General features: G+C 33.8%; 1 protein-coding gene across 4 annotated transcripts; it reads right to left on the reverse strand.

The window, feature by feature from the left end:
• Nucleotides 1-63: 63 nt before the first annotated feature.
• Nucleotides 64-21270, reverse strand: LOC106068403 (sphingomyelin phosphodiesterase 4-like). 4 transcript variants are annotated; one of them, XM_056005702.1, is made up of 18 exons: nt 21235-21270; nt 18966-19049; nt 17361-17582; nt 16744-16842; nt 14888-15102; nt 13988-14165; nt 13496-13570; nt 12110-12151; nt 10490-10632; nt 9099-9189; nt 8883-9001; nt 7120-7243; nt 6617-6656; nt 5423-5586; nt 4274-4483; nt 2860-3021; nt 1500-1628; nt 64-903 (listed from the first exon to the last, which is right to left on the reverse strand). In XM_056005702.1, exons 1-18 carry the CDS (start codon nt 21256-21258, stop codon nt 535-537), a joined length of 2490 nt encoding a protein of 829 aa, XP_055861677.1. In that variant the 5' UTR covers nt 21259-21270; the 3' UTR covers nt 64-534. The 4 variants fall into 4 exon arrangements, with proteins under 4 accessions (XP_055861677.1, XP_055861679.1, XP_055861680.1 ...); XM_056005704.1 differs by lacking the exon at nt 21235-21270 and adding an exon at nt 20766-20898; XM_056005705.1 differs by lacking the exon at nt 21235-21270 and adding an exon at nt 19176-19194.
• Nucleotides 21271-23199: the final 1929 nt, after the last annotated feature.

Here is a 23199-nt window from a genome sequence, read left to right on the forward strand (position 1 = left end):
TTCAACCGATTGGGAAGTACTTCTAGAAGCCTTTAACAACAGATACAATGTAACAGGATGAAGTTGAGATGAGTAGACAACATTTTATTAAATAATATTATGGTTCAATTTAAAAGACAATAATTATTCATATGTGTAAATTAAGTATTAATGTCAAATCTGGTTCATTCATTCCTTTTCCTGGTTTGTCTCGACACATTCTTGTCACATGACTAAGCATCACATGACTTAGTATCACATGACTTGGTACAAGATATAATAAACAACACTTCTACTCACACTCTATATCGCATTTATTCAAAGGCAGTGTGAATGTATAAAAAGAACAACTCAGAATTGCATTCAATTTCATGAAGATAATCCTTAAACCATTTATCATTGCTTAGCACAAACATTTCAGTGCACACATAATTCAGTTACACAACAACTTGGCCAGATTTATACAAAACAGATTGTCATAGTTCTTGTTGCTCAGCAACCCCAAACAAACATACAAAATCTATATAAAGCTATGTACACGTCATTGGTTTGTTGTCATTGGTTGGTTGGGTCTTGCACAAGTTTTGGTGGAGAATGTGTCAGCATCCTATATGTTGCCACTACAAGTCCATAGGCCATCACTAAAAACAAAACCAGGAACAAAAACGGGACAAGCCCTGTCCCCAGCATGAAAGACATGAAGAAGTAGGCCAAGGCCAAGCGCACCATGGTGTGGTAGCTAGCCAGGAACCGTAGGCTGATCCGCGGCTGATGCGAGAAGTTCAGGTGAGTCGTAGACTTGCTGATTGGCGAATGGATTTTACGCTGAAGATCTTCTGGGGACATCGGGTCTTTGAGAAATACTCGACTGAAGTGGCCAGCAAAAGTGGGAGAAGAGTAGAGTGAGATTAGGTCTGAGCTGAACTGAAATAGACAACAAACAAACAGATGACAAACTATTTGTAAGTAAGTCTAAGCAATGAGGAATAAGACTAAAAAAAAATGAACAAGAGTGATTACATTGGGTTCATAATTGCTGGATCAAAGCATTGCCAACTAGCTGCTTGCTCGGATACACATTAGAAATCACTAGCCTATGCAACCTATTTTTAGTAAAAGCAGCCAGGGAAAATGTTGAAAATATCAACAAACAAATTTATTTTTTTTATTAGATGCAATGAATGAAGAAGATTGACTTTAAAGTCAATGTTTTGACAGAACCCAAAGGCGTTATAAAAGTGTCTGGGTATTACATGGCTAGAGATTAAATAACCAGGGCTTTAAGGGACAGGGATCCAATGAGTAAATGAAAATCATTTACATTTTTCTTATAAAAATCAAAAGCAATAAAGACGAAGACTTCTTTATTGTTCCTTACAGGAAATGCATTATGATGACATGGACTCCTAAAAACACTGAGTCAGGGTGGTGGGGGATACAGCAGTACTAAGTCTAGAGGGCTCTGTCAGACTAATGATAGTGGCTAAAATGTTGACCAAAAAAGGTTTGCCGCTACTTACATAAGAGTTAATGAAAGAACAGAAACGAAACAGTATGTTGACAAGTGTGCCATTCTCATAGCTTCTCACAGGCTGAAGGTCAGGGTCACCCACATAAAATGTGTCAAACCTTCTCTCTTTGTTTATTAGCTGTGAAAATTTTTTTTTTTTTAAAAGACATTAAAACAGGACGTACAATTTACTTTTGTTTAAATTCATTAAAGTTGAAATTACAGAATAAAAATATTTAATATAAAAATATTCAATCTTAACATGCAGTTCTTATAAATATATACAACTGGCTACTGCCTATCTTGTGGTTTAAAAAAAAATTAAAATAAAAACTTGGCTAATAAGTGTTTTAGGGCCTTATCCAAAGGTCTGGATTTTTACTTGAACAGTATAACTATTACATTTTGGGGAAAATAGAAATTGGGTGGGGTTTTTTTAAATGTCAAGAAGAAGTAGAAGCCCAAAGTTTTGAGATCTAGTTGAAGAAACAAACAAGACCCAGACTTTTTGTCTATTAAACATAAAGACACAATCACAGAACAAATAATCTCATTCAAATCAAAATGGAGCTGTGATAGTCCACAATAGAATGGATTCATATTGTCAAAGCGTCCAGCTAGGACTAATAACTTACAATTGTAAAAATGGAAAAAGCTGTAAAGAATTGTGACATCAAGGGAAAAAACATAGATCAACTCATGTTGATTAATTGGGGGAGGGGGGGGGAGGGGAAGAGAGAGAATTAGAAAATCCCCCCGATCTTCACTTAAGGGGGGGCACTCAAATGAGTAATTTTTTTTTACAGTAAATATTACGCAAAATGCAGGGGCCCCCAAAGAGATCAAGCCCCCACATGATGAAAAATTCCTAGCTACGCCCCTGTCCAGAAGTGCATACTAACTAAAGAAATCTCTAGGATGAACTTTGAACTTGAATGTTTCAATAGGAGTAGTGAATAGAATGATTGTAAAAAGTTCAAAATTAAGCTGTGGTATGAATCTAAGTGAAGACTGGGATTTTAATTTCAGGATCTTTGGGTGCCTCTGAGTCCACCCAGCTCTAATGGGTACCTGACATTAGTTGGGGAAAAAGTAAAGGCAGTTGGTCGATGTGCTGGCCGCATGACACTCTTGTTAACTGTGGGCCACAGAAACAGATAACCTTTACATCATCTGCCCTATAGATAGCAAGGTCTGAAAGGAGAACTAAACCTTATAAATAATGCCTACTATAAAAGTTAATATTGTCCTGACATAATTTATGTTTTACTTTACTTGAAATGAATTGTGGGGGATGTTTTACAACAAAATGGCAGTAGTGAAACAATCACTGCAAGGTCATGTGACTTGAGATTTGGTTTAGTGTTCACCTGTTTTCTGCCTGTGTCTGTCAGCTTCAGGCCAAACTCTGTTGCAATACATTCAGGATACTGTTTGTCTGGTTCAGTTAGATACATGGATTCATTGGCTATCGATGGGTCATCGCTTTGGTTCAAATTCGTTGAGCTAGTCATACACACTGGCTTCATTATCTGTGGATACAATCAAGTTTGTTACAGTTATGTAACATATAAGCATAGTAAAACATATATTACATTAATTATTGAAGGGAGGGACATAGCTGTATAATTATCATTAGTAGTGTGGTGGATGAGCTGCAAAGTGCTTGGTTTCTGAAACAATGGGTCCCGTGTTCGAATCCTAGTGAACACTGGGAATTTTTTTTATTTTGGGATCTATAGGGTGGATCTGAGTCCACCCAGCTCTAATATTACCTGACATTAGTTGGAGAAAAGTAAAGGCGGTTGGTCATTGTGCTGGCTACATGACACCCTCATTAACCTTTACTACTTTACTATGGTAATAAAAGCAATCACAGAGTTATAACATTAATTAATTAATGAAGGGACATAACTGTATTATTATCATCAGTATGGTAATAAAAGCAAAACACAAGAGTTATTGATGTAGCATAGAGGTCACTAATTAACAAGACCAAAGGTATGATGGGATATGAAAAGACAGAGAGATTGTCTGCTGATGAAAACTAGTCATGGCCATATTGTATTTCCGTAAAGGTTATATTTTATAAGAAATCTAGTGTCAATGTAGTTGTAGTTTTTTTTTTAACTCATACATCTGATTAGACATTTTAGTCAACATAGAAGCACATTTCAATGATTGATTATTATTTAACAAGAATAAATATTAAGTGTGCAGGATTTTATGGAGTTATTTCATATTTGGTACGAGAGCAGACATATGTAAGAATCAGAGTAATTAATGCAAGTAAAACAGCAACTACAGTAATATGGGCCTGTTATGCAGTACATTAAGTATTCTAACAAGAACTATCAGGGCTGGCCCTAACAATTGCGTGGCCCTATGCGAAATGGATTGCGCGGGGCCCAGTCTGAGTAGGAATAAGGATAATATGTGAAAATTAAGCATTTTGTATTTTAAAAAAAATTTTGTCTATGCATTTTATTTATTAGATCTTTACTAGGTACAATTTTTATGATTTTAGAAGATTTCCATGAGCCCGTGGAAAATCAGGAGGCCACGGTAACCCTGCAATATAAGTTATAATAGTTTAATTTAATAATGTAAACCTAGAATTAGTGCGGGGCCAAAGAAAGTGGGGGGGGGGGGGGCCACCGCAGCTGCATAGGTTGCATTGGCATAAGACTGGCCCTGAGAACTGTAATAAAAATCACAACAAAAGATAAAACCTAAATTGAGTACAAACACAAACACAAGAAAACATAAAAAAACTCAACTCACCCCAAACACATCACAGAAATTAGCAATGGCCTGCTCCAAGTGCCCTGGCAACCTCTTGTGATCAGAGGACGTGTATATGCTGTAGGAGTTATCCCTGAAGCCAAACAACGCTGAGAAGAAACCAGACCTTGTATCACTGTGTGGAGCTTTAACCTGCAGGTCTCTCACAAATTCTAACGCCTCAGCCAATTGGTTCACAACTTTCACCATCTATTAAGAAGTACAAAAAAAAAGTTTCAGAAATGAAGTACTGTAAGGATACTACAGAAAACATTCTAGAAAGTTTTACAAAGCAAGTTTCACTAACTATCACTACATCATTATAATAATGTGTTTCTTATCTATTAAGGTGGTTAAACTCATCCAAATAATATAATAATAATAAAGCTTGTCTTCGAGTCCGAAGATAAATCAGGGATGCAGTACTTCCTGTGGCCACGCAGCCCCCAAATAATATAGACATATATTTAAACACTAACATTAAAGCCACTCAAGGTTCAAGGACACGTTACAATTAAAATGTTCAAAGTACATCTCAACATAATTCTGTCACTATATTTAAAAAATTGGCTTTGTGAACAAAATGGCCGACATTTTTCTATCTCATTTTTCTTTCTAGCTCATGAAGACAAGATTTTAATGGGTTCAAAAGAAGACGGTTTATTCTAATTTAAACCTAATCTTGGCTTAGCACTACACTTTTTTTTAGCCTGTTTACAATCATACTAATAGGCTTGGTATAAAACATCCAGATAAATACAGATCACATTAGTTTCTAAGTCAATGTTTTTTTCTGTATCAGGGAAAAAATAATATACAATTAGTTCTATAAAAAATAAGTATAAAAAATATCACATTTCAAAGTTCCCACTTCTTAAAAATATCCACAAGGCTGAATCCTAAACTTGATTAAAAGCTAAGCACAGGAGACAAGCACAAATCTTTTTTTCAGTATCATATTTTTGTTTCCACCAAAATTAATGGAAATACACATCAAAATAATACACTATTGGTGACCTCATAATCATTATAAATGGTCACCTTCACCTATTTTATTTCATAAATAGAATGTGTATCAAACAGAATTTCTTACTTTTTCTAAGTTCTACAGTGCATAATGCATTAAAAAATAGAATGTGGATTACTTACACTATGTTTCATTTGGTTACTAAAGAAAGACTGGTATTGAAAATGAGGTCCTTCTAAATCAAGTATGGGGGAAGGAAGTAGAGAAGTAAAGAGGTTGTGTCCAGACAAATAGCTGCCTCCAAGGTCAGTGGGATGGCTTAGGTTGCCAAACAATTCCGATTCGGCTGAAACACAATTTTGACAAATGTAATTTTAGCATAACCATCAATCAATCCCCACATGATAGAGATGTATAGCCATCAATCAATCCCACATGATAGAGATGTATAACCATCAATCAATCCCACATGATAGAGATGTATAGCCATCAATCAATCCCACATGATAGAGATGTATAGCCATCAATCAATCCCACATGATAGAGATGTATAGCCATCAATCAATCCCACATGGTAGAAATGTATAGCCATCAACCAATTCCATATGATAGAATGTATAGCCATCAATCAATTCCTATGAGATAGAAACTTATAATTCTTTCCTACAACCAAAGTATATTCATAATTAATAATAATAATAATGGCAATGCCTTCGATTCCGAAGATTAAGGATGAGCGCAGTGTTTCACATCACTATGCAAACCCAGATGAGACATTTAAAAATTTTAAGCAGCAAAATGCCATAAGTGGTACTGGTAGCAAAAAGCTTTTTTTTTCTTTCTTAAAGAATTGTTGAACTTGTAGCAATATGCATGAAGACGTAAAGTACAGGATAGATCTGAAAGGAGAGAAGATGTGCTAAAGCAGGCAAAGCCCTCCAAGGGCTGTAGCACCACTGGAATGTAACACTATGTCAAAATAACTGTATACATTTGCTTTAGGTTCATATTTCAATTGGCTATAATGGATGTGTGCCATTCCAAGTGGCATATGTTCTCTAGAGCTAGAATGTAGTAATGTTCAAGTCTGAGGGGACATTTGAAACATTTAAATCAAACAATATCAAGACCATTTTTCAATTACAAAAAAATTATCCCTAATTGGGATTGATACAGTTGGTTCTTTTATTGAGTCATTCTATTCCAGGTTAAATGTGGTTATGTTTTAGGCAACCCCAAATCATCACTGTCTTCAATTTATCATTTTAGTCATCCAGAGAAAGGTCAATTTTTTTTTCTACTTAAGTCCTAGGTAGCTTAGAAAAGAGTCTTAGACTACAATCATTTATCTTCAATCATTTTATTTCCAATCTTACCTTTGAAAATTAAATCTCTTAAATTGGGAAGACTTAGAATCTGTAAAAGATAAAAATTTAAGTTAAGGAATTACAAAACTCAACCAATGAATCTAATGTATCTATTTGAATTTTGCTACACCATTCAGCTTCATTCATTATTAATACCTACTTTAAATGTTACCATCACTAAAACGCATTATTTTCTTTGTCAACAAAATACATTTTCTTTTTTGAGGATGTAAGATTAAAGAAACAACCCAAGAGCAGATAAGTATCAATGTCATATTTGTATATATGTTATGGGGGGATAAGGAATTTGGCGTGAAAAGTTATTTGTTTCATAAATAGGGGAAGTTTTGACTAAGAGACAATGACACAATAAAGTAAAAAAAAAAGATGAAGATTTTAGTCAGAAAAATGAAATGTAGACAGTTTTTATGGACGTAGAGATTTGCTTGGCAATATTCGACGGTTCCCTTTGTTATTATTAAGAACAAAGTCTACTGAATGAGAAAATTTACCTTTGAAACTCTAAAAACCATATACGCACTGTAAGGTGAGGTTAGATCCATCCTGTAAATACGAGGAATGAACTCGGCTGTCAGGACAGTGTAAAAAAGTAAATTATCCTCAACAAACGATTCCCTACAGAAAAAAAAAAAGACACATATATCAGTTGATTAAATTCAAGTTTCAGAAATATCTGGGTATAAAATAGAAAGTATATTGGTATTAGAAGTTTGACATGGTAATATGAAAAATTGAACCAATAATATAAATAAATATTATTAAGGCTTACAAAATTGTACAGTACAGTCACTGGGAGGAATATACATGTATGAGAGATTGGAATATAACAATAAAAATTAAAATGTCTGTCAGGAATTACTTGAAATGTGCTTTTAAAATTTGATATGGAACCAAATTTGTTATTATTGACACATTTCAAGAAACTATTGCCAAGGTCTATTCCAATATAAAATTGCAGACATTCCTGAATAATAAGTTGATATAACATTTGTATTCTTCTAATTAAAGGGTAAAGATACCAGCAACAGAGCTAGGCAGGCCTTAGAGTGGAACCCCCAGGGAACAAGACGCAGAGGAAGACCAAAAAGAGCATGGCGATGCAGTGTACTTGAAGAAGCAGAGAAGACCGGGAAGAGCTGGGAAACCATCAAAAGCTAGCAATAGACAGTGGAGAGTGGCGTGTTTTTGTCGAGGCCCTATGTTCAATGAGGAACTCAAAGGAGTGATGATGATGAATTAAAGGGTACTGGAATTACTTCAAGAAAGCATTTGCAATTCATCATGACCCCAACTCGCAGTATAATTTTGTAGGCCAGCATCAAGTTAAACTTTTCATTTGTTCAGATGAATATATCTGATTTTAAAACAGTTTGTTCAGATGAATATATCTGATTTTAAAACAGTTTGTTCAGATGAATATATCTGATTTTAAAACAGTTTGTTCAGATGAATATATCTGATTTTAAAACAGTTTGTTCAGATGAATATATCTGATTTTAAAACGGTTTGTTCAGATGAATATATCTGATTTTAAAACAGTTTGTTCAGATGAATATATCTGATTTTAAAAATGGTTTGTTCAGATGAATATATCATTTTAAAATGGTTTGTTAAGATGAATATATCATTTTAAAATGGTTTGTTCAGATGAATATATCATTTTAAAATGGTTTGTTAAGATGAATATATCTGATTTTAAAACGGTTTGTTCAGATGAATATATCTGATTTTAAAAATGGTTTGTTCAGATGAATATATCTGATTTTAAAAATGGTTTGTTCAGATGAATATATCATTTTAAAATGGTTTGTTAAGATGAATATATCATTTTAAAATGGTTTGTTAAGATGAATATATCATTTTAAAATGGTTTGTTAAGATGAATATATCTGACTTTTAAAATGGTTTGTTCAGATGAATATATCTGACTTTTAAAATGGTTTGTTCAGATGAATATATCTGACTTTTAAAATGGTTTGTTCAGATGAATATATCTGACTTTTAAAATGGTTTGTTCAGATGAATATATCATTTTAAACCCGTTTGTTCAGATTTATATATCACTTTAAAACTGTTTATTCAGATAAATATATTATTTTAAAATTATTAGTTCCCATTAATATATCATTTTAAAACCATTACGACTTAAGCATTTTAGATAGTTCATTCTTTTCAAGTTGAGTGCTATGTCCTAAGAATGTACACTACAACCTGGTATCTCCATAACACAACAGTAAATGCACAATACTCTTACCATCTTTGGTCTACATATTTATTAATATCAGTCTCTGAGTGATGAGATTCCAATATTCCTCCTTTAGAGATATCCTTGTACCTCCAAGGCTGGATAAAACTAAGCCAAGTTTCAAGAACCTGCAGAAACACAAAGCAGAATTTCAGATAAGCAACTGTAGGAGTCTCATCCCACAGGTTTAAACCCATACCATCCACACTCCCAACTCTCTCTTACCATTCTAAAGCAGGAATCCAAAGGCCACATTGCAAACGCATGTTTCAGAAAAGTGTAAAGTTTCTTCTGTAAAATATGAGGAATCACTGACCTACATAAAAAGAAGGAATTTCAAATTACAGCATTTCTTATTCTCAAACTTTGACAATCACAGCGATAAATTTAATCAAAACATTTGGAAACAAGCACAAACCGACCTTAGTAATTTTTGGTAAGAAAGTCACTTCAAAGTAAAGAAATGCTTACAGGTGATTGTTTAAAGGGCTGGGAGCTTTGCAAATGGTAATGGCATCTTAAAACTACAATAAAACTTTTTTTTTCTAAACTCATAAACTGAAATGAATCATTTTCTTCTAAAAATTAGGGATTAGTCCCTCAAGTTATTTGGTTGGATTATATAGCCAATACTTTGTGGTCGAAGGTGATCACATTTCTTATTTCATCTCATTGGTTGGATTATATAGCCAATACTTTGTGGTCGAAGGTGATCACATTTCTTATTTCATCTCATTGGTTGGATTATATAGCCAATACTTTGTGGTCGAAGGTGATCACATTTCTTATTTCATCTCATTGGTTGGATTAACGACTTGTTCAAAGGGTGGGGCTATCAGACATTATTTAAATATTCTTTTTTTTTTCTATAAATTTTACTTGATACATTTTTTTTAACTCCTTTTGGACATTTGACCGAAAATGTGTCACTATAATTTCTTTAGCCAACTGTAAGGTATCTCATCCCATTTTTGTTAAGCCCTGATGGGCTTACTGATGGGCTTAGTGACAGCTGTGAGCCTGCATCTATTTCTCCAACCAGTTCAAAACTGAAGCTGAAAACCAAATTTGTAACACTAAAAAATTTTTAGTGGGCAAAAGGACCTGCTTTACCAGAAGAGACATACTTGTATGTTTATTGATTGGCCATTTGTATTGTACAAATATATATGGATATGTGTACAGTCTTTCTTCTTACAGCATATATTGAGGTGTGTGTTTTTTTTATTTATTTGGACATTGGATAACAATCTTTCTTCTAATCCTGATGCTCTTCTTAATTTTTTAATTTTGAAACTATCTAAAACTGTTTTACTAGACTGCACTCTGATTATGTAAAACAATGATGAAAAGAATAGGTTACTGGGACAATAAGTAAAACACTTAATTGATCTAGTCATATCTAGTTTATAATTGATTTTATGTATCTGCTAGCAGCTGACAAGGCTTTGATGCCGCCTGCTGACCAAAAGTTTTATCCATCTCTTGACTTGAGCTAAATAATAAATTAACCCATATTTTTTTTCTTGCATTCAACTAAAACACTTTCTAAAATATATGGTGTACTGTTATTGGCAACTTTGCACAGGCTAATAACAAATTCTAAAAAAAAATACCTTTTAAACTGATCAAGCGGTGACTGAATGTTGTGTGTGTATGGCGAACTGACCACCAATGTGGCGCTGTTAGCAAAGTAGTGTAGGTACTTGACTAGGAGCCTGACCATCTTAACATGATTCATAGTTGGCATAAAGTGTTCCTGGAAAACATACCGTTGCATTATTAAAGGACATAGCATCTTTGTATAAATTAACTAGTAGCGATCATGCAACATAAATCATAATAAAAAAAAATAAGGTAGGTGTTACTAGATATAGGTGTGGTTTTTTTAATATAACTGATTACAATTTTTATAAAATAGGAATCCCACATTATCCTGGCAATGCTGGTGCCCCATGGAAATGCTTTAAAGGACCAGCTTAGGCGTCAACTTGCTTTAACTGAAATAGAAGAGAGCACCTGGTTGTAGGTGGCTTCAGAACGAGATAGCTGAAGGTCACTTGCAAAGGCAGCGAGATACACATTTGAGACCAAATCTGCTGCTGAGGACAGAGGTATATGGCGAAAAGAAAATCTAAATCTGCAGCCGACGGACAGTGGTTATGCCTGCGCTAGATGTGTGGGTAGCAGCCACAGGAAATACAGCATTCTTCATTAATCTTCAGACTTGAAGACAAGCCTTATTACTATTATTATTATCACCCTGGCATTGCCACAGAATACCTTTAAGCTCTTAATTTTGTAGTAGTTATAAGATTTATTATCTTAAAGTAAATGGGTTTTGAACAACAATTCAGCAATGATAAAAATAAAAAAAATAAAAAAAGATGTTACAAATTCATTCCTATAACAATCTGATTGAACGATTCAAAAAGGGGAAACACATCAGAAAGTAAAAGCATGTCTAGCTACCTCTATGCCAACAACCATGCTATATGTGATTACAGCTACTCAGCATCATGTACATGAAGACAAATATAAAGTACAAATATTCATTTTAATACTAGGTGCAGAAAATTGAATAAAATGAGAAATAGACAAGAATATAAAAAATGTGGGTGAATGAACTCAAAACATCAGATGGACTCTATAAAAAAAAATTTCAGATTTTAAAAAATCAAATGACTTCACTAGCTTTCTGTAGCAAAAAACTTTATTTCTTTTAAATTTACAGCATTTATAGCTAATGATTTGTCAGACCTTAGTGTAATTTTATGTGAGTTTCTTAATATAGGCAGGGATTCCATTAAAAATATTTTAGATTTAACAAATCAAAAAAAAATAATAATAATAAAGAGACATCATTCAAACAAAAAAATAAATAATTGGAAAATTTAAAATTACAATCATGCACACAAAAAAAATTGTGTCATAGAAGAAAAAAATTAAAAGAAAAAAAAAAAAAAAAAGCAAAATATTAAATGATTATAGACATGAAGGGTAAATAATTAAATGTCTAGTCAGGCTATTTTTTAAACTGGGATGTGAGTAATATAAATGCTAAGAATATCAAGGCCACCGAATAGGTCAAATTTCATGCCTGACAGCTAAAGAGTGCCAAGCCAATGGGATGAAAAGTGCGCTTAATGAAAGACCAAGGGAGTTAATGTGGAGAATGAGTTGATGCTGAGATTAGCTAAGTGATACAATGAGCCGTGATCCTCAGACATACTTACAAATATTGTCTTAAGTGGATCTGTGTAGCGAAACGCTGAAAACTTAACAGGAGAAATAAAGACATCTATTAATTACTAGTTCTCTTTGCTAACATTTTTTATGACAAATAAAGACATCTATTAATTAACTGTTCTCTTTGATTAATTACATTTTTGTTGACAAATAAATACATCTATATATTTACTTTTTCTCTTTGATTTGTTACATCTTTGTTGACAATAAAAAAAACAACAACACATTTCTTCATTTCAAGTGGCAGACTAATGAAACTTCACAGATAAAAGTATACAAGGCTATTTGGTTGAATAGTAAAAAAGCATGGAGGCGCAGGGTTCAACTCTTGGTGAAGACTGAGATTTTAAATTCAGGATCTTTGGGAACCTCTGAGTCCACCCAGCTCTATTGGGTACCTGACATTAGTTGGATAAAAGTAAAGGCGGTTGGCCATTGTGCTGGCCACATGTCACCCTCATTAACCGTAGGCCACAGAAACAGATGACCTTTACATCATCTGCCCTATAGACCACAAGGTCTGGATTTTTACTTTATTTGTGATGGTTTGAAATTGGAAATAGGAAAAGCGGCAAAGACTGGGATAATACATTCAGGGTTTACTCAATTCTATGAGCTGTAATTATCATTTAACATTTTAAAAATTAATGTTAAATCTTGCCACAGAACAATCTCCAAAAAACTCGACCATCTTTGGAACTCATGTCTTATGGACCTCTCAAAGTTTGTAAACAACTTTATTTCTATTGTTAAACAGTAAATCTAGCTTTTAAAAATGCACAGCCTTATAAGCTGAACGAAATGTTGGCAGAGTACAAATCTTTTCTTTTTTTCGTAAAAAAAAATTAATTGAATTAAATTTTGATGAACACACATTTTAATAATTAATTTTCTAATTTAGTTATTTGGTTTTGCTTTTGCATGTTTTTAAATTGAATGAAATACTGAGTTTGAAATCAAAGGCAAGGATTAGAAGAAGAATGCTACACGAGGTTAAAAATAATGTGAGTTATAGACATCAGGCAAAGTGAAACTAAAAATTATCATAAATATGAGTAAACTTAAAGAAGAAATATACACACAGCTAGGCTTAAATAGTTGTTTTTTTTTTAATATAAATTTATCAAATTTTATTAACAATTATCCAAGTCACTATTTTTTAAATTAATAACCAAATGAAATACCTTACAAATCAATAAAAAAAATTGAAAATGAACATAGATTTAAAATTAAAAAAAAACAAACATTATAAAACATGAACTAACGAAACAATCCAATCATGTTTCCAAACTTAATTAAAATGAAAACAGTTCATGCCCTCCAATCACTCAAGCTCCTGACAAGAAATAGTATTCTTATAACAAATAACTTACAGGAACGCCACAAGCGTAGGACTGGATCTCATTAACACCAGAAGAGTTTTGGTTCAACCAGAATTCAATAAGGACCTAGAAAAAAAATTGAAGGACATTGTTTACAATATGAGTCATTTTCTAACAATATCAAAAATACCCCCCCCCCCAACTATTTTAATTTAGTTTTTTCATTGCCTTCTAAATCAATGTGTGCTGGAATCCACTGAAGAAGTTCCCTTGCTGTTGATGTTAAAAAAAAGGTTTACAAGAGCAGAGCTGTCCTGAGTTGCTTTATAAATATTTAAGAAGTGTCCGAGTTTTTCAGGCTTTGAACTACTGTTTTGACATCAGTCAGTAAGACAATTTGGCTGTTTGGTGTACATGGGGTTATATATCATTATATGTAATATGAATTATGATGAGAGTATGATTTACAGACCTGCTCATTATTAAACTGTAATATTTCTATCATCAATACAAAAAAAAAAAAAACTACCACAAATGACTAACTTGTAAGAAAGTCTCAGAGCGCCAGATCTCTGTCTCTGCCTGGTCGTACACTGGCATGTTCTGCATGTGAATTTTTTGAGCATTAAGGAAAGAAGATTTGAATAAACTTCGATGTGAAGAACTGGACAGTGATGCATTTGATGGGGATACCTGCGTCAGACTCTTGCTAAAAACACGGCTGAAAAAGTTAAAAAAAGCGTCAATCAAATAAAATTAAGAAAAACTAATCTGCTCTATGCTTAGTTTATCACACATAGTTTTCTTAGTGCAAGAAGCTAAATGCAATCCTTTAATACTTTCTCAGGTTGAAATAATGGTATGTTAATTATAATTTTAATGCTCAACTTTTTAAAAAAATAATCCTTAATTTGGTCATCATTAGATGGAAAGTCAATTAAATGTTGCATCTGTTTCTTTTTTTTTTGGTTGAAAAAAAAAAATGTAACATGAGTTTGGTTAATTCTTTTAATTTCCTGTGAGCTGGGAAAAAAAAAGTAAAAAAAAAAAAAAGTTCCCCTTTCAGAACTTGTGGTCTATAGGGCAGATTATTTAAAGGTCATCTGTTTCTGTGGTCTAAGGTTAACAAGGGTGTCATGTGGCCAGCACATGGACCAACTGCCTTTACTTTTCCCCCAACTAATGTCAGGTACCCATTAGAGTTGGGTCAACTTAGAGGCGCTCAAAGGTCCTGAAATTTAGATCCCAGTCATCACCTGGATTTGATTTTGCTACCCCCCGCTCATCCACCACACCTCCTTGTGAGCTGGAAGGGGATCGTAATTATACTGTTGAGGCCAGACAACAAAGAAATAGTTAATGAAAGCATTAAAAATTTTTTTTCAAAAGATGAAACAATAAATCTTTTTTTTTTTAATGATAACAAAAGGCAAACCAACAGACCTTTGATTCTGTGATAGGATTGGCCTAACTGCTGCATTGCTAAACTGTGGTAGGATGGGAAGTGAGCTTTTGTCGCAAGGCAAGAAATAGGAGAGCATGTCCTCTATCAGGGTAGGGTAAAGGTACTCGTGCAAATCATTCCAGTTGTGGTTGACAGTTCTCCAGACGGGATTTACCAAGGCGTAAGCTAAATGAAACATGTAGTACTCAAAGGGATTTGAAAGATATTAAGGAAATACATCCCTGTCTGTTTACGTGGGCATGTTATTAAATGCTTATTACATATATATATATATATAATATAATCAAACATATGTGCATTATTATCAAACTTGTTAATGCTTAGGTTTTTTAATGCAGATTGAAAGTTCAATGGGTTTACACTTTGGAGTGTCATCACGATGGTCCAATGTTCAAACCCTGCCAGATTCCATCCCTTGCCCTCTAGCAGGAAGTTTTGGTTTGGGAAAATAATTGTCATTTCTGAATAAACATTTAAAAAGTACCAATCAGGACGAAACAAATAAAGATGTTGATAATTAGGTGAAAACATAGGGCACTAACTGGACACTTAATATAGATAAAATAGAAGTGCTTTTTATTCCATTCAGAATTTGAACTGGGTTAGTTGACAGGTTGTGTGTTGTTTTAGTACAAGGGTGTAGTGTTAATTAATTCTACATTAAAATAGATGTATCGAAAAGAGGTATCTTAATAATAATTTTATTTATAAAGCGCTGTTAACAAACAAAATGTAGGCTCAAGGAGCTGTAACAACATTACAAACAAAAACACAAGAGCTAAAATGACAGTTAATCTAAAAAAGTTTTAAACAGATAGGTCTTAATGTTCTTCTTAAAAGTGGTGTAGCATGTCTGTCTGAGATCAATGGGGAGTGAGTTCCAAACCTTTGGTCCGTGAACTGAAAAAGCATGCAGATCTTGTACAAAGACTGCATCATAAATGAGGACATTTGAAGCAGGATCACAGGTGACTGGGCCCTACTATGAACTGCTGACCACAGTCAGAAAAAGCTAAATCAAAACTCTATGGTCTTCAGAACTCTATGGTCTTCAGACCTTACTGCAGGTAACAGTACCAGGAAAAAGAAGAGGCGGACAGAGAAGATGATAAGAGAACACAACAACATCAACGAATGGACAGGCCTATCATTGAAAGAGATTTTTGTCAAGGATAATAACAGAGCGGCATGGAGAAAGATGATTGACAGATCATGTGTGGTGCCCCAACTGCCCTACAGACTTGAAATGAAGTGAAAAAGTTAGTTTCTTTGTTTTACATGTTTCGGACATTCTCTCAGAAATGAAGATTGTTACGTCCTAGCCCGAACCTCCTGCAGGTTGGCAGACGTCGACGGAGACCAGGGTTATGTGCTAAATAAAAATTTGAAACAGAGATTCAGATATTATTAGTAAGCTTAAACCACACAAAAAAAAAAAAAATATAAAAAAATCCAATTCAAAATAAATGATTCAGCACCCTTTTACCATAAGATTACTAAAGATTTAAAAAAAAAGATTTTTCTACATCCCTCTCAGATTGTGCTTCAAGTATTTAACAATGTTGTATATATGTGAAATATATTGAACTAGGACAAGACCTTATGAGAAAGGCTTTGTTTCAGTAAAGTATGACACCATTAGAAGATGTAGCACTCACTAACACAGCGATGGAGTCACGGCCAAAAGACTACAGTAAGAAAACAAACACGAAGATAAATACTAAAACAAATACACGCCCGAGCAACATAGAGGATAAGTTTATGATTGCTCCAATATTTACATGCACGTGCCATTTGTAATCACCCAATCATTGGAACATATTTATTAAAGGATATTTAACAGAAGCACAGTTGAGCTCAAGTTTTGAGACTGCAGCTTGTTTAAAAAGAATGCTGGGATAGCTCCACTTTCTATCATCTGCCTTGAAGGAGACTACAAAAAAATGGAAAGACAGAAAAAAATTTGCATTAAATGTTGTTCCATAAGAAACTTTGTGAACTATGGGACTCAAAAGAGGAATGAATATTGAAACAAAAAATAATGGGAAAAAAAAGTATCACACAGGTAACAGCAGCAAATTTCAAACTTAGAAAGAAGTGAACAAATTATATTTTTTTTTTAAGTTTTTGAAAAGCCAGGAAAACACATGTACCTCTCACATCTTACATGTTGTTTATAAATGACATTTGACATTATGTTTCAATTTCTTCTATTATAAAAAAAATGATTTGAAAGACAAATTTAAGGAATTCTTCCAATTTTAATTGTAAAAGTTATGATTGTACTGTCTGAAACTAACATTTTTTACTTTATAACTAGTTCAAGACTGGGCTGTGTAACTGAAAGTCATTTATTTTATTTTAAAGAGGTGTTTCCTATTGACTTTCTGATCATTCAGAATAAAAAAAACATTGTAATAAAGATGATTGAATAATAATTAGATCACTTACTGGTAAATACTTAATCGGGAACTCATACAAAGCTGCTGGGTCATTATGCAAATAATTCACCACTTTCATTAATGGTCCTTCAGGGGACAGCAGAGATCGTATGGCAGAAAACACCTCAGGAGTGTGATGCTTGGAGAGTTTGTCCAGCTGCCAACCTTGGTTAGGCTCTTTCTCAAAGTCAAAAATCTCATGAATAATGGAAGGAAATGACGCTTTCAACTCCTAAATAAATACACAAATAATGGATCAATTAAAAATATGCATCAATAAATTCTAACAATAAAAAAAGTATATCATACTTCAGTAAATAAATAAGTAAATATGACTCTATGCAGTCACAATAAACATATATATGTAATTGATACTATTTGGTTCCAAAAGAATGTTATTGTCAGAAGTGGTAATATAATATATAATATATATTTACTCAATCACCTATAAGATGCTTCTAATGGCATGTTTCTCAAATAGCCTCTGACAACCCATTCAATTCCTGGCATTCAAGTGTGACTCAGATATATTGGGTCTGGCGTAACTGACAGGAGAAGGGGGAAAGGTGAACTATTCAAGCATTAACAAGCAAGCTTTAGACAGGAGGGTCTCATTAGCCTTGGCTGGCTACCCACCTAGGAGAAGGAAAACTCTGCATCCAAACATCTGCTGCCTTGGGGCGATACACAAACCTGGGAAAGGCTTCAGGAGTTAGGTCTAACTTGTTTAACATGCAACAATAACTTTTTTTGATGTTTTCTTTAAATTACAGCTCTACTTTTATAAAAGAAATTTCTTAATTGAACTCTGATAGCGTAAATCAAATTCAAACACATTTCTTGCGACACAAAATTGTTTTTTTTTAGTTCAACTAGAAAAAAAAATCAATTTTCCCGTTCAGACCTAGCAGTGTATGGTTAGAATGTGAAGCTTATCTGTTGTTGTGGATGTGCCAAGCGCTTATAAACATAAACAACAAAACAATATCATGTGACTATTAGAACACAAGACTCTTCAAAATAAGCAGACACTCTCAGGTTCTAATTTGGAAATACTTTAATATTATTACAAATTACGTAAACATAATATTTTCCACTCTCTCTCATGTCAACATTTTCCGGCCTCCTCTTTTTAACCTCACTTCCCTTCAATATCCAAATTCGCACCAATTGTCATTCACACCATGCTGTGCTACGACTGTAACAGTGACCTCATCAAGCAAGTGTTACGATCAAATATACAGGGAGAGGTAGTTGGCTGGGACACATACTCTGAGAATGGACTGCTATGAAATGGACACTTCATCCCAAGAGAAAGAGATGGAGAGAAAAGAAAACAAAATGAAGATCAGCAGAGAGGGTGGCCCAAGTAGCAGAGATTATATAGGTCGAAACTTGGTGCAACCTTGATGACGCTTGAGCTCTAATAAGCATTGACAATGTAACATATCTACAAGACCCTTGAAAGTGCTAAGCATTTTGTATAATTTACCTCTAAAAGAAGCTAGTGGAGCAAAGTATTTCATAGAAGGTGCTAAGCATTTTGTTTAATTTACCTCTGATCTAGTGAAGTGAAGTATTTCCTTGATGGTGCTAAGCATTTTGTTTAATTTACCTTTAAGCTAGTGGAGCGAAGTATTTCCTCCATAATTCGAAACCTTTGATGCAATGGTCTGTTCTGACTGGCAGAAAGATGTTCCTGATAGGAAAAATAATTAATTTTTTTAAAAAGTAAAAACAACTTATATGGTAGACAAAATTAAGTGTTGTTATATTAAAAATGAGTTCATTAGAATACATAAAAATTGAAATTATAAAATCATACACAACAAATCACTCCCCACTTAAAGCATTCAGATTTATTTTAGTGTCTTCATTCTCTGTTTCCTGTTTAGGAAATAGGAACATATATACAAAAAAAAAAAAAAAAAAAAAAAAAAAAGCATTATAAAAATATTAATACACCAGTATTTTATATTTTTTAAAAAAATGGTCTACCTATCTCATTTTTGAATAGATCTAGATCTAGTTACAGTATGACTCTCTCTACGATGACTATCATAGACCAGTATGAGTATGACTCTAGACCTTCGAGGAATGATTAACCATTTAAAATTTATATTTTTTTTATGTCTACGATGATTATGTATTATTTCTTCTTCTTCTTTGTTCTCATTTTACATGTCGTAGGGTTCAGATCAGTAATCCTATATTAACCCTGCAGTGGTTTCCAGATCAGGCAGTTCTCCTTATAGTTTTTATTCTCTAGGAGGGTTTTGGGGCCAGAGTCTTGTTTGGGTCTCGTCATATTAGTATGCAGCTTTGAAGGACATGGTCAGCATTATCTGGTGATGCTCCAAAAGGGCAGGTTTTGCTCATCCCAACTTTAAGCTTCCGAAACATATGCGTTGGTCATGTCGTCCTTTTTCTTGTAATTGGGATACATGTGAGATGGTCCAATTCTCATATATTTTACACTCTCTATTATTTTCATCATTTCTTCTGGGTAGAGGGGGGATTTTCATTTGTTTGTTCATTCTAACATCTATGGCCAGTAGGTCTGCTTTTTCATTGCCTTCAAATTCAATATGTGCTGGAATCCATTGAAGAACAGTTTCCTTGCTGTTGATGTTTAAAAAAAGGTTTACAAGAGCAGAGCTGTCCTGAGTTGCTTTATAAATATTTAGTTGCTTTATACATATTTAAGAAGTGTCTGAGTTTTTCAGACTTTTACTGTTTTGGCATCGGTCAGTAAGACAATTTGGCTGTTTAATGTACATGGGATTATATATCATTAGGCCCTATATGTAATAATATGAATTATGATTTATCATCAGTCATGCCTCAGTGAGTCAGTGTCAGTATCAAACTATCATGAGTATGTACTAGATTCTAGAATCTAGATCTTTGTTTATTGTTATAATATATAAAAATATAAAATGTATTTGACTATTTGTAGCCACTAAACTTCACTATATAGACACATCATTGAGTTACTAGCACCAGAGTGTGACTAGAGTACCAGTACTAGTAACTAGACTACTCTTACTCAGCTAAGACTAGAGATTAAATCATAGTTAATAGTATTTACTTTAACTTAAAGAGTTAGATCTAGATTCTAGAGTCTAGTTTAGTAGTTAAGTCTAGTTACGTTAGTTAGTAGAGTTACTAGTCTAGAGTTCTAGATCTAGACTAGTCACTATACTAAAGTTAATAGTATTTATAATAGTCTCCACTCTAGTCTCTACACTACAGTACTACAGGTACAGTCTACAGCTACACTGCTGCCCAGTGCTGCTACACTACAGCCTACACACAGTTTAGTAACACACTATACTTATACTATACTCTAGATCTATACTATAATTAATACTAACTATACAGTAACAGTAATACAGTACTACAGTCTACATACATGATACACTCAGTTGTTACAGATAAACTGTCGTAACAGTGGGTGAGTGTGAGTGAGTAGACTGACTTTGAGTACTCAGAGTCAGAGTGACTCAGAGTAGTCTACACTTACACTCTGACTCTACGTCTATTCGTCTAGGTCTAGACTGTACTAGTAACTAGACCGTAAGTCTAGAGAGTCTAGACTAGTCACTAGGTAGAGTACCGTAGAGTCATAAGACTAAGACAGTGCTAGACCGTACTCTAGCGGCTAGGGCTAGAGTAGAGACACTGACAGTCAGTGACAGTGACCGTCTAGACTTAGAGTCTAGCTAGACTAGACTATTGATTCGGTAATGTAAATTTTCATATTGTAGATCTAGATTCTACTCTAGTCAGAATCAAGATCGATAGATTAGATCTAGACAGAATTCTAGATCTTAGATTAGAGCTAATTATTAATTACTTTACTTTAAATTACACTGACTTACAATAAGTGGTATGTAGGAAGCCATGATGGAAAATGAAAGTATAATTAAAAACTTTGATTTTAGCGCCGGCTGAGCGTCGCATTTTTCCTTCCCATGTCTTTTAAATCGCTTTTTAATCACAGACTGAGAGAGACTACTAGATGATCTATGTATGTCCTAATATATAGCCTAATTCTCACCGACAATGAATAATTGTACACAATTTCAACTTGATCCGAGAATGGAAGGTTGTAAAGAAAAAAAAAACGTGTTCAAGAATCCAGACAGAGTTGATATAACTTTTGTAAAAATTTGCTTCGAATTGAGGCGTAATTATATTCTTAGGGTTACCAGACACCTGCATGTCAAAAGGAGGACAAAAATTAGAAAAAAAAATCCTTACTAAGCCTAAGGAGGACAAAAAGACAAAGGAAATTGTGTCTACAATGTATTTGATGAAACATGTCTGTGTAAAAATACTGTTTTATGTTGCAGCAATCCCAGTAGATATAGTCACAAACACAGGTATGGTGTACATTTTCTGTTTTTACTTTGTGAAACAAGCAAAACATAGTAAAAGAAAATGAAAGTAAAAAAAAAAAAAGCTTATATAGTGGAATAACCGCGAAATCAATGCAACATATGTGAATACTGCAGGAATTAGCTTCCTTTTTCTAATTAATTATCACTAATTGATTAACTAGTTGTTTTTTTCTTTTAATTAATTCATGTATAGTCAATCATCGACTATGAAAAAATATGTAGGCCTACAATTATAGGAAGTGGGACAAATAAAAACGTGTACAAAACTTAATAAGGAAAATAACTCCATGTTACAGACCCATTTCTCAATAAAAGTTTCTATTTCCCTTTTCAACATCAAACAAAATAATTATTTACCAATAATTAATTAACTAATCGGTTAATGTTTAATGTTTTGTTAGGTACTACAAATAATTGTGTAAAAATTCAACTCGATCCGAGAATGGGCCTGGGAGAAATAACGTGTAAAAAATTGTACCCGAGTGTACCGGGCAATTTAAGCTTTGTAACCAGAGTGAGTATACCGGGTAATTTAAGCTTTGTAAAAATGCCTGTCACCGTAACAACGGAAAGTCTATTGTTGTTGTTTTTTTCTTTCTTTTGTCCAATGGGCGTTATTAGGGACAAACTTCTTTTCAACATTAGCAATATGCCATATAATGCAAAAGAGTTTCTCAGATCTTGAGAAGCTTCGAGTCATAGGATTCTAGGAAACGACCCCAAACAGGAGATTTCCTCAATCGCCGAATGTCCAGAAGCCTTACATAGAAATATCAACAGTGTCGTTACGGAACTGAGAAGCTGAGGAATAGTCAGAGATTGTGGATATTTTTTTCTCGGGTGGGGGAAGGAGAAGTGATAGGGACTACTAGAATTTAACGAGCCAAGTGTTTATGTTTGGAATGGATGGTAGAGGGCTTAAAAACGTAATAGATACTAGAATTCAAGGGCAAAAGGTAGGCCCTATGTGTGGGGCAGCGTTGAAATGACGACCTTTAATTATTGGAAGTGCAAAATAAAAAAACAAAAGTGGAGGGAAGGGGTGCCAGTAAGAAATCAACACAGTAAAACGTCTTTTATTCGGACGTCAGTCATCCGGAACGTATAACATCCTGACCGCCTTTTGTTGTAGATTTATTAAAATTGTATAGAAATTGAAACCAAACGGAGGAAAAGAAAATAGAAAAAAAAATACGTGCACAGAATGAACTAACTACCAAGCATTTGTAAGCTTTCATGCACTAAGGCTCCTTGCTGGGATGGCTCCATTGTAGCACGGTTCAGATATCTGGCACTCAGACTGGCTGTGTTCTTTAGAATGAACTAACTACCCATCATTTGTAAGCTTTCGTGCACTAAGGCTCCTTGCTGGGATGGCTCCATTGTAGCACGGTTCAGATATCTGGCACTCAGACTGGCAGTGTTCTTTAGAATGAACTAACT

This window comes from Biomphalaria glabrata, chromosome 12 (genome assembly GCF_947242115.1).
Source record: "Biomphalaria glabrata chromosome 12, xgBioGlab47.1, whole genome shotgun sequence".
NCBI classification, from domain to species: Eukaryota; Metazoa; Mollusca; class Gastropoda; family Planorbidae; genus Biomphalaria; species Biomphalaria glabrata.